At 46.6% G+C, this 12,406-nt stretch overlaps 1 protein-coding gene across 1 annotated transcript in view; it reads right to left on the reverse strand.

The window, feature by feature from the left end:
• Positions 1-12,406, reverse strand: part of dnah1 (dynein, axonemal, heavy chain 1) — a 47,831-nt gene that overhangs the window by 35,359 nt on the left and 66 nt on the right. The window contains exons 2-23 of the mRNA XM_056602229.1: positions 12,182-12,356; positions 11,909-12,071; positions 11,668-11,800; positions 11,331-11,483; positions 10,617-10,878; positions 10,232-10,389; positions 9,045-9,256; positions 8,431-8,729; positions 7,519-7,669; positions 7,211-7,404; positions 6,620-6,845; positions 6,009-6,128; positions 5,844-5,926; positions 5,322-5,463; positions 4,516-4,671; positions 3,961-4,159; positions 3,145-3,398; positions 2,473-2,685; positions 1,991-2,155; positions 1,739-1,860; positions 1,263-1,368; positions 359-538 (exon numbers count right to left, since the gene is read on the reverse strand). Coding sequence (XP_056458204.1) covers positions 359-538; positions 1,263-1,368; positions 1,739-1,860; positions 1,991-2,155; positions 2,473-2,685; positions 3,145-3,398; positions 3,961-4,159; positions 4,516-4,671; positions 5,322-5,463; positions 5,844-5,926; positions 6,009-6,128; positions 6,620-6,845; positions 7,211-7,404; positions 7,519-7,669; positions 8,431-8,729; positions 9,045-9,256; positions 10,232-10,389; positions 10,617-10,878; positions 11,331-11,483; positions 11,668-11,800; positions 11,909-12,071; positions 12,182-12,318 — 3,828 coding nt within the window. The 5' untranslated portion in view covers positions 12,319-12,356. The remainder of the gene's footprint in view (positions 1-358; positions 539-1,262; positions 1,369-1,738; positions 1,861-1,990; positions 2,156-2,472; positions 2,686-3,144; positions 3,399-3,960; positions 4,160-4,515; positions 4,672-5,321; positions 5,464-5,843; positions 5,927-6,008; positions 6,129-6,619; positions 6,846-7,210; positions 7,405-7,518; positions 7,670-8,430; positions 8,730-9,044; positions 9,257-10,231; positions 10,390-10,616; positions 10,879-11,330; positions 11,484-11,667; positions 11,801-11,908; positions 12,072-12,181; positions 12,357-12,406) is intronic.

Below are 12,406 nucleotides of genomic sequence, written 5' to 3' on the forward strand. Positions count from 1 at the left end.
AGAGTATAGTAAATAAACTATATATACATACGTATATTAGAGTATAGTAAATTGACTATATATATATATACGTATATTAGAGTATAGTAAATAGACTATATATACATACGTATATTAGATTATAGTAAATAGACTATATATATATATGCACGTATATTAGAGTATAGTAAATAGACTATATATATATATAAACGTATATTGGAGTATAGTTAATAGACTATATATACATACGTATATTAGAGTATAGTAAATAGACTATATATATATATATATATATAAATATATATATACGTATATTAGAGTATAGTAAATACGGGGAAAGAAAGGTAGATGTGTGTGTCCAGTCATCCTTCCAGACCTCAGGGTAGGCCAGCAGGGAGCGGTGGATGTTGTCCCTCAGGCTGGCCTTCATGGACCTCTCCACCTCCCTCAGCCAGTTCTCCACGTTCCCGCTGGGCCTCACGGGCTGCAGCAGCTCCACCTCCTCGCCCTCCCCGGAGTACATGTGGGTGATCTGCAGGTCTGCCTGGAACTTCAGCTGTGGGCAGAGCAGGGGGGGATGGCATCGGACTCAGTACTACGCATTACTGCAACAACGCCGACAAAAAAAGCAAACCAGAACCACGCTGAACACGGAGCTCCACTTATAAACAAATACAAATATACAAATGTATACAAATATAAACAAATACGCAGCAAACATAGACGTAACGTTACAGACCAAGGTCTGAGATGGAAGGTTCAATGGAAGGACAGACAGGGAAACATATTGGGTGAAGAGAAAAATGTGGATATGGACCGCGTATAGACAAGGGTTTCGAACCCAATCGAGGCTGCGGGCCGTAATAGACCAAATGCTAGTCAACTAGGGCCGGACGATTCCTTTTTACTGTGACCCGCATAAAAATATAAAATTGTTCACAAAGTTTACCAGTGTGTTTGTCTTAACTTTCCCTGAGGGTATGGAAATGGCAGCGGACACAACATAATAAATCAATTTAACTTGCTGTGTACACGCTAGTCCCGCTGGCTTACTATTGACTTAATTTAATTAATGTTTATTTTGTTTCTTTACCTGTTATTCTTTTTTATTTCTTTTGGCTTTTTTCAAATCCGTTTCTGCTTTTTCCCTCAAATATACCGACCTGCACACTTTTGGCAGGATTGAATCGCCCAACGGGCAAGTTTGACACCTTTGATAGGTAGATCTAAATGATGAATAAAGCGAGTTTCAGGGATGATAAATGCGTGTCAGGACCGACCCGAGCAATGTTCTCAAAGCACTTGCGCAGGTGGGGCTGCACGGCGGTAGGATCCTTGGTCTGGGACAGGATCTCCAGGAGCTCGTCGTCCGACAGGAAATAGAACCTGAAGAAACATTGATAACCATCAATCTGTTACCAGCACCTTGATAGACTATTTATCCTGAGGTCAAACATCGACAGTTGAAGTAATTATAATAACAACCCAATATGCATCAACGTGGATAGTGAATTGTGACACCACAACATTCACAGCATCCACAGTAGGTATAGAACATAGCTCTTCTCCCAAGAAGAGCCAAAGAGCCAGTACTCCAAAGCAGCCATCACATATAGTTCAGAGTCAAACACAGACTTGACAAGAGGCTGCAGGTTGCATCCGTTCCAGTGGAAGTCCTTTGTGTACGTATGGAAGGAGCATAGCTCTACAGGGTCTTGAACCTCTGTTAGGAGCCTGGCTCTACAGGGTCTTGTACCTGGGGAAGGCGCCTCTCTTAGTCTCCAGGTATTCACTGAGCCCCTTCTGGACCTGCTCCAGCAGCTTGTTACACTCCCTCAAGCTGTCCAGCAGACGGGCATTTGGACACACCTCAATCACCTAAAGACAAACACAGTTACCATTACAGCAGAAACATGCACACACAGCTATTTCTAACAGCCTCTCTGGTATAATTGCTGCAGTAATAATCGTATATCCCAGGACCAGAACGGTGTATCAGCATGCCAACCTGTCTGTTTTCAAAGGCGCTCTTCATGATCTTCCTCCACATCCTCTCCATGCTCTGGTACCTCTTGGCCTCGACAGGAAGCTGCCGGTTGATGTCATCCGAGCTGAAGATGGGCTCCAGGTAGAGCCACGAGTTCTGGCAAGTGACCCACTCCTCCATCACGTCCTTCAGCCAACCAGCAGTGGGCAACAGGGCCACAAAGAGACACAACCATATCAGTGACGGTTGTACCGTATTTATTAATATTGTGTGTGTCTTTGTTTGAATGCGTGTGTTTGTGTGTTTCTGTGGTGTGAAAATGTGTGTGTGTGTGTGTGTGTGTGTGTGTGTGTGTGTGTGTGTGTGTGTGTGTGTGTGTGTGTGTGTGTGTGTGTGTGTGTGTGTGTGTGTGTGTGTGTGTGTGTGTGTGTGTGTGTGTGTGTGTGTGTGTGTGTGTGTGTGTGTGTGTGTGTGTGTGTATGTATGTGCATGCATTTGTGTACCTGTGTCATGCGGAGCTTGCTCTCCCAGCTGCTGATGCGCTCCTCAAAAGCCTTCTTGTAGGGCGAGAAGGACATGCTCTGGGTCATGACGATGTGGTCGTCCAGGAGCTGGGACGCCTCTTCGGGGCTCTTCAGGACGTAGGTGCCTGTGTCCTTGTAGGCCACTATATCAAATGCCACCGTGGACCAGTCCTTCTCCATCTTGTCAAGAGCCTGCGTTGGACAGACAGGAAGTGTGTGAGGAGCGCATTTCGGCATTAAGGTGCTGTAGGTAAGATTCAAGAGTTGTAGGACAGAGCGCAGAATTGTCTGGGGAATATAAAACATAAAAGCACCCCTCCCACACTACGCTTCTCCACCATTGAGAAGCTTTGCATTTCACACACATGTGATTGACAGGTAGGATGGATTCTCCAAACCAACAAATTACACTCAATCACCTGTCAATCACATCTCTTAAGTAGTACCTACAGCCCTTTTAAAAAGAAAATATTGAATTTCACATCGCAACCCCCCAAGTACAACATTAAGAATGATGAAAAACATGACCTAGAAACCTGACTTTGAGTTCATGATCCCATATTCAATTCAACAGCATTTTCCTATTTTGCTTGCAATATTAGATCAAAATAGAATCTGATCTACGGAAGCCCCCTGAGCCGACGACCCTACCTGTTCGATGGCGTACTCCTTCCCAGCCCCCTCGGCAGCGCTGGCTATCTCCTCCACGTGGTTGTGCAGACCCATCTCCAGGCAGCGGGAGAAGGTGAGGTTGGCCTTGGGCTTCACGTTCATCTGGATGTCGTCCGAGAGCTGCTGCCAGTGGCGCATCCTCATCCCCGGGTTCCTCAGGCCCTGGATCAGGGGGATGTAGGGCCGGAAGTCCTCGATCTTGTCGCAGATTTCGACCGCCACCGCCTGGCAGTCTAAGGTAGAAGGAGGGCTCGGTCGATCGCTACCAAATTGAATCCTATACTTTTTGACCGATTTGCTGTCAAAAAGTGCACTCAAATAAATAAATTTTTTCATCCGTGCACACAATCACACATCCTTATAGAGACTTGTTACAACACATGGAAGAGCGCTCGATCGTTGCTCACCGTACAACACACAAAGGTTATAAAGTGAAAACACAGGGTTAGTGTTAAAGCAGAAATAGAAATAAAATATACAAGAACATAATTTACGTGACGTGAAAATCAGGGAATTATTAGACTTTAAAGGCATTTTTACTAAAAGATATACTATGCAACAGTTGGCCGTGCTGTTGTCCTCTAGTATGGCCTTCACCTTACTTCAGGGGTGGACCCCCACAACACATCCCAGAGGGTCAAGAGCCCATTATAGAGCCAGCCCTCTTTAATCCACTTGTCAATTCTGCTTCTGTCATCTACAGTACTGCTGTTGTCCCAGTACACGACAGCATAAAGGGCACGGCCCATGGGGCAGGCTTGTAGGTCCCAGGCTAGCCCCCTCAGAGTGACTCACCGGAGACGTCCTTGAGCTGCTTCACACACTTGTGCATGCTCTTGAAGGCTTGGTTCACGTTGCGCTCCAGCAGCTCGGGGTCGATGGCGCCCAGCGGGTCGTTCATCCAGCTGTCGTGCCAGCGCAGCCAGTCGGACGTGGTGGCCCACAGGTCCCTGAACGGCTGGAAGTCCTTGGTCAGCTTCTGGAGCCGGTCGTACTGCGCAACAAGGCAGTGTTAGGGTAGAGGAATAAGGCAAGGTTGACCTGTGGACTAACACAGGTTGATTTCCAGTTTGTTGGGACGAGTTGGTTTTTCATTTAATTGAATTGAGATCATCAGGGATGCCCATAACCCTCTTCCTGATAGTCTTATAGAACATATTAACAAAAAAAGGGGAATCAGAGGCAGACATAAGAGAGAATATCTTAAACTCACACTCCAACTTGGATAGCGGTCTTTTTTTTTCTATCACAGCAAACCAAAGGGGTTGGCAACACAATGGACTGGGAGATACAATCAATGGTAGCCTTCGAGCTATTCAAAAGGTGAAAGTTGTAGGCTTTCATGCTTACATTTGTGATGGGATTCCCGAAGAGACGCTCCCGGTTGTTGTACGTCTGGGCCATCACCTGGGACTCCTGGATCTGTTTGGCCAGACGCCTCACCTCATTGGCTGTCTCATGGGCCCGCCCAACGTCTGTGTGGGCAGAAAACCCAGCCACCAACATCTAAGAGGAATGGGCTGGGAATTAGAAATCCTATCCTTCAAAAAATGCTGTGGTGTGCTTTAAAAAACAAGGTTTATAAAAATACATTGAAATAGTGATATGACACTTTATCTATGACACTTATAATGTTTTTGCATTTTAAACAACCTAAAGTGTCATAAAAGTGGAACAGAAACCTAACTTTATTAAGGCTAATAACACTAGAACAGTGTTTTTAACCGTAGGTACATTTGTGACTGCTGGTTTGCAAGGTTACTGCAGGTGGTACATGGGATTTTATTCCTAAAATACACATTTATATTAATCAAAATAATTATATAAATAAATGATAAATATTTTGAATAAATATAATAGTCTGGCTTGTTATTACCAACAAAGAGTCGACCTTTGTGCATTAAATGATATGTTTCCATGTCAATGTTTTCCATTGATGTTCTTTGTTTATTGTTGATTGCTAAATAAACACAGAGACAGGGTTACTGACTTTATCTTTCCACTGGTTCCTACTGACCATGTCCTTCTTGCAGTACTAACCGGCCATTGCATGTGTATTTATATGAGTTGGTCTGTGAAAGGTCTTGATGACCAATAAGTAGCAAGCCTGGGAACCACAGCACCAGAACTCTCTCACAGTATTCTGCTACACCAACCTGCAGTGAGTCCAGCCTCTCCTGGAAGTTGTTCTGGTCCACCATCTGGATCTTGTGGAAGCTCTGCTCGTCCTCTAAGTGCTGGGCAGCCGCCTCTTCCATCTGGGTCAGGATCTTCTGAGGCCAGCCGATGGCGGCCCACCTGAACACAACCCCGCCACAGTCAGAGCGCGTCACGAACAACTTCATGTGCACCTTTCCCTAAACAGGTCCCATCTCACCACATGACACAACAGATTACAAAAAGCTCAGCATCATATCATCAGTTATAGGGCAGGAAAGCATAGTGAGTAGGGATTTCCGAGCTGAAGGGTACTGTGTTTGATCCCCCATGCCCACCCATAGACTAGACGAGCAAGATTCCCAAATCAAGCCTGCTCCCCAATTAACGTATCTGAAGTCCCCGTAAATCACTTTGGATGTCAGTGTCTGCTGAACATCTGAAGTGTATAAATACTAGTACATATAAGTGAAGGTAGTATCATTCAGTAGTACTATGCTGTGTGCCGTCAGTGGTCTTACTTTGCGTTGAAATCCTCCTTAGACAGATTGCAGTAGAACTCATCCACCAGGTCGTAGTCCGACAGGGCCTTCTCCAGAACCTCCTGTAAGGGGCAGATGGGTCAGTTCACAAGTGATTGAGTGGAACAAGGGTCTAGAAGCTTTTATCTTCTTTCTTATCCGTACCTGGTGACTCTTGAGCAGGTCAGGGATCTGCTGCATCCACTCTCTTTGTTCAGTAAGTTCCTCGATGGTGTTGGGCTTCTCATTCAGCTTCTTGCTGATGGCCTTGCACTGCTCGCAGGCCTGGACACATGCAGAGTAGATCATGATGCAAGGAGAGGGGCAGTGATCAATAACTATGCGGGTTACCTAAAAGAACATCTCAATGTGTAAACGAGTTATCAGCCGGGAGTCCCCTACATATACATTTACATTGAGGGCATTTAGCAGACGTTTTATATCCAAAGCGTACATTTGTCTGAAGAAAGAGAAACAACAATATATCGCCGTCTGTACAGTAAGGATGTTCATAGAACCAAGTGCCAAGCACTAACAATTGTTAGGTTAACCCATTCCCCGTATACATCAAAGCTAGCTAGGATAAGATGCTACACAATGCTAAGTGCTGTTTTTAAGTGCAAGCTCGTACAACATACAATAGGTGCGTACATTAACTGCCAGGACGTATAACCTACAAAAAGTGTGTACATTAAATGCCAGGCCGTACAACATACCATAAGTGCGGGTGTGGGGGGGTAAGTGGGGTGACTATGTAGAGTCTATCTTGGGCTCACCAGGTCGACCTGCTTGCGTAGCGTAGAGGTAAGATGGTCTATCATGCCGTTAGCCAGGGCCTTCCGCTTCTTAGAGAGAGCCTGGCGCACGCTGTCCACACCGACTGCAAACGGACCGATCACAATGAGGGAGGGCAAGGAGGACTCCAGCCTCTTCTTCTCCTTCAGGATCTCCAGCACCTCCTTCTTCACCTCCTGCGCTGTCTGCGCCACCTGCTTCTGAGCCCTGGTGGACAAACAAAAGGGAACAAGTTCAGCTGTCTACTGACAGCGGTTCTACTTCCATCTAGCTGGACATCTCTGTGTTCACCAGTTCATAGACAGAGGGCTTCTCACGTGATAAATAACAATATCAATTAAACATATTGATTGTAAGATAAATAAAGGTGTAATAAGACAAGGGGACAGGACTCAGAACCTTGATATCCTAGACCAAATAGCTTAAAAACTCTTTAGGACTTGTATCTGAGTCTGTTGCCTTGGGTAAAATAGGGCAAAATCACTATTGATTATAGTGATTTAGCAGAATATATGCTAAACTAATAGTGCATAGTAAGTGGTCACGGAGGAGCGTCTTCTGGAGGTGCGTACCAGAGCAGGCTTTCTAAGTCTGAGTTGTGCAGTTCCAGGTACTGCTCGTATTCAGCAGCATAGGCCCTGAGGGGTCCACAGGCCTGTCTCAGGGCCGCGCTGACCTGGTCTCTCAGCTCACACACCGCCGGTTCCCACAAACCAACCGACTCCAGCAGCGGCACCCCACTGTAGAACATCTGCTGCATCACAAACTGCAGATCAAGAGCATATGTAATTACGATGCCAAGTACTCCGATACCATCGGAGAAGAAATGAAAGGGCAGCCGATTGTGAACTAAGGATGCTGGATAGTTCTATCTCCTCACCTTGTCGAGCTGTGGCACATTGTGTGTGGCCATGATGCCTTTGTCAAACAGGTTGATGACAGAGCTTCCAAACACCTCCAGTGGGGTGCTGTAGTGGACTCCGGTTTGATCCAAAACCAGGTCCACCAGGAAGAGGGGATTCTTCTTGGGCCTGGACCCAGATACAGACAGACATAATGCAGTGGAGTGTGTGTGTGTGTGTGTGTGTGTGTGTGTGTGTGTGTGTGTGTGTGTGTGTGTGTGTGTGTGTGTGTGTGTGTGTGTGTGTGTGTGTGTGTGTGTGTGTGTGGGTGTGTGAGTGTGTGTGTGTGTGTGTGTGTGTGTGTGTGTGTGTGTGTGTGTGTGTGTGTGTGTGTGTGTGTGTGTGTGTGTGTGTGTGTGTGTGTGTGTGTGTGTGTGTGTGTTTGTTTAAGGTTTGCAGTAAGTTCCTTTCGTACGTGTAATGCAGAAGCTTTCTTTAATAATGTATGTACAGATGCACTGGTGTACTCCATTTTCCTTCTTTTATTCTTCCCATTTTAAATGGGAAAGCACAAATTCTTGATAGTTTGTGAGTTCACCTTGACTCTGCATAGCTTCCCCCTTCCACCCCTTCCAACCCTCCTACACACCTAATGTATGTTGTACGTCCTGGCACTTAATGTACACACTTATTGTATGACGTACTTAGTTTTAGTACTTTGTTTTGTAACATCTTACCCTAGCTATCTGCGTTGTATTTTCGGAATGGGTTAACCTAGTGATTGTGCTTGGTACTTGGGTCTATGAACATCCTTGTACCGACAGCGATTTATTGTTGTTTCACCTTCTTCTGACAAATATACCTATTGTAAGTCGCTTTGGATAAAAGTGTCTGCTAAATGCCCTAAAAGCAAATGTCCATTTAAACTCCCCATGGCTGTTTGCCTTTACCTGTACGGGCTGGTGATGAGGTCGCTGCCCCAGACCAGTTCTGGAGGAGCAGCATGGACACAGTGGCAGCTGTCCAGCACCAGCTGGGCCAGGCCCTGCAGTGAGCCCTGCACGAGGAAACGCAGCGAGTCCTGCAGCCTGTAGCGCACCACGGACAGCAGGCGACACAGCTTGGACATCCTGTACACCTCCCAGCACGACTCCTCCAGGTTGTACCAGCCGGGGCCCATCGAGCGCAGCTTGGAGCTGATGTTTTCACACAGCGTGGACACCCAGGTATCCCGGAGGAACAGAGAGACCTGGGGAGAGGGGTTTGGCAGGGAAGGAGGGAGGAGATGGGTGGAGGAGCAGGGGCGGCTTGGTTCTTGATAGTTTGGGGTATTCTTTCAGAAGAGAAAAGCGGTATGACTTTGTGCGTGAGTTTGAGGTATTCTCTCTTTTGCATGTCTCTGATATCCCCGTTATGGGCTTAACATGGTTTTTGACCAAGCAAAAAACATTCTCTGAAACATGATGTCTATGAAATGTTCTCTGCCCCTACATCACAGTTTCACTTTCACTTTTTTTGTTGGTTTCTTCTACTTGATACAATCAATAAGCTTTGATGGCAATACCTGTGAACGCATCTGAGACTGGATGAGCTCGAAGGCTTCCAGACGCACCGGCCTGCTGAACGTGATGTGGAAGAGACACATGGTGCCCAGGCGGTTGCACTGAGCGCATACTTCGGACAGAGCGCCGATCACCTCAGGTTTGGTCAGCAGACAGCTGACGACAAATACAGCTCGGTTCTTCTTGAAGGGATAATCAGGAAGAGACCAACAGCCTGTGGACACATCTTCGTATCAGTCATGGACACGAAGTCCTTTCACTGCCACAGTCATGAAACACATGCAGACAAATACACACAAATGCTCTCCCATGCACTCACACGAAGACGCACACAAACAAACTCATGGACAAAGACAAACACACACACATACACACACACACACACACACACACACACACACACACACACACACACACACACACACACACACACACACACACACACACACACACACACACACATACAGACACATACACACACACAAAAATACAAACATTGTCTCCCATGCGTTCACACACACACGCACACACACACACTTTTTTGTAAGACTTTGATGTATATTGACAGCGAAATTCTAACAGTAATCTACTGTATTTAAGATTATGGAATGCTGTGAAAAACAGTGCATTGTGGGAGTCTCAATGATCGTTCAAGCACCTCATCGGTCAATGTGTTAATTTACAGCCATATACTGCGAATAGCAAAGAATCTTGGGAAAATAACATTTCCCTTTGGTGAGGTTGGGGGAAATAGGGCACTTAGGGTGATGGGATAACCCATGTGTTGGTTGTTTGTTCTGGCTGATGAAGCAGAAGGCTGATCTCGTAGTCGAGCAGTGTTTTATTGCTAGAGGCTAAGTGCTTTCTACATCTCTGGTTTAGTTCCAGTAGAAGCTAAATGCTAATGTGCTTGAAAACGATCTTTGAACATCATGCTATCTACACAAACTATGAAAGCTAAGACCTAAGGGGTCCAACAGTACAAGCCTTATAATTTTGCTGCCAGTAGATTACTGTCATATTATTATGTGCTTTACAAATAAATGTACATTTACATATTACAGCTGCATGCTTATGTTGAGATTACAGCAATCTGCCGTATTTATTTGTAAATAAACAGTACGTTTCTAGGGAAACGGCTGCCAGTACAAGTGCAAACACACACACAAAAAAGTACATATATGGACACCTTTGCTTGGTACTGGCCAGGGTTGTGGCTGCGGCAGCGTGATGTTTGGAAACTCTTCTGGGTGACTCCTCACCACCTTCTCAAAGGTGATGCGGTTCATGGTGTGATCATATTCCTGCTTCATCTCCACCTCCAGCCTCTTCACACACTCCTGCAGCCTGACACAGCATGGCATCATATGGGCATTATATATCTTGTATTTTAGATATTTTGCTATTATAAAGTGATAAAAGAGTAAATAATAATAAATAATTAAAGTAGATAATTGATAAAAGAGTTTCCTATGCAAATCGACTTGTGTTCTATCTCTTCCACCGCTGTCTCCTATCCCCACCGTGACCCAGATCCTGGGAGACAACATGATGCCGTCATGAGCCATGCTTACGTCCTCCCTCTGAGTCCAGGCGTGGAGAGGGCGTCGGCCGAGATGTGCTGCAGAGTGGCCGCGTCCAAGGAGGGCGTCCCACCCGTCCCGCTCCACACAGGCATGCAGTCCACCGAGAGGCCGTACAGAATCATGGCCTCCGCCTTCTCCCTCGCACGCTGGGCCCAATGCACGCGCTCGGCAAACCCCCGAGGGTCCTCCGCGGTGAACAGCAGCCGGATCCGGGGCACCCAGAACCCAGCCTCTGGCAGGACATCGTCACCTGGACCGGGGAGAAGATGGAGGAGTCCAACCCACGTGAATAGGGACTAGTGTTGGATAGTCTGGGGATAAAGGTGTTCGACTCCCAGGGGAAAGGTTCTGGGCTTCAACGCAGAAGCCAGAGGAGTAGTGGCCCGGCCCTTACCCTTCCCCTTAATGAACGCATTTAAATGTTTCAATTTGCTTTGGAAAAAAGCATCTGCAATGACTCTTGGAGCTCCACAGAAAGGCATTGTCCGACTACCCCTTACCCTAATAACTCCACAAAACCAAGTGGGAAGAGGAGGGCGCCTTGTGGACAGGCAGAATCCTCCTTAAAGGAACTGCCACTGCATTCAAATTGCGTCAAATTACCATGTCCAAAATGAGCTACGAATAATGGTTGATAGTTAAAAGAGATGAAAGGAAAATGTCCCCAAATGACGTGATGCTCAGCAGAGTATATGCCCTTACCGGCCCCTCCGTTCAGAAAGGGGGTGATCTGCTGCTCCCGTAATCGGCCGTGTTGATCTGCCTTCTGCACCAGGTACCGGCCTTTCTCCTGGCTGTAGGCCAGAACCCCCACCGCCTGCCAGCTGTGGGGGCCACTGGGGCTGTCAGGCTCTTCTGCAGAGAACAAAAGCAAACGATCAACAAATATCCAATAAATGTATTATGTGAAAAAAAATAATGCACTCAATTAAATGTTATGAAAGTACAGACATTTCCATCCATTATCTGCGCAACCAAATGTTAATATATTGTCTGTTTAGGGCAGTTTGTGCCTCGAGATCAGCTCCACTGAAGGTACCTGGTGGAGGCTGGTCGTCGGTGGGCAGCAGCGCCCGAGCTGGGACAGGCTTCCGCTCAGAAGAGACCTCTGCACAGCCCAGAGCCAGCCAGTCAGCCGGCGTACGGCAGTCAAACTCCTCATTGTCAAACACCTGAGGGGGGAGGAGCCGGCGACGGACAGCTTAGTCTCTGATATCAGCCAGACCATGACACTGTATAGATGGATCTAAAACGAGGTGTTTTAACAAGACAAGGCCTACCTCCAAGGGTAGATAGTTTGACGCAGGCGGGCCAGGTTGATTTGGGTTCTGCACATGGTCCTCACTACCACTGCTTTGATGTACAGGCATAAGGTGCATAGCGTCTATGCCCTTTTCCGACAGGAGCTTTTCTATGTCGAGTTTCATGTACTCCTTTCTCCGTCTAAGTTCAAACAAAACCAGAAGAAACGGGACACATGAGCCAAACTAACACCAAACAATGTGATGTGGATTCCACCAATGCCTTTCTGTTGTTCTGACCACACGGCGTACCTCTCGATCTCTATCTTGCGGGGGGTCTTGCCAGGTATGGACTGATAGGGCAGCTGGACTTTGGCTGCATACGCCCCGGCATAGAAGTCAGTGTTGGGCGGTAACTCCGTGGTTGGTCCCGGAGGAAGGTTTTCCATCCGCTCATACACATCAGCCGCCACCTGGAAGGTCTTCACTGAAAGATAGGAAAGAATAAATAACAAAATACCCTTTTAAAACGACGTG

This window comes from Gadus chalcogrammus, chromosome 1, assembly GCF_026213295.1.
Source record: "Gadus chalcogrammus isolate NIFS_2021 chromosome 1, NIFS_Gcha_1.0, whole genome shotgun sequence".
Classification (NCBI taxonomy): Eukaryota; Metazoa; Chordata; class Actinopteri; order Gadiformes; family Gadidae; genus Gadus; species Gadus chalcogrammus.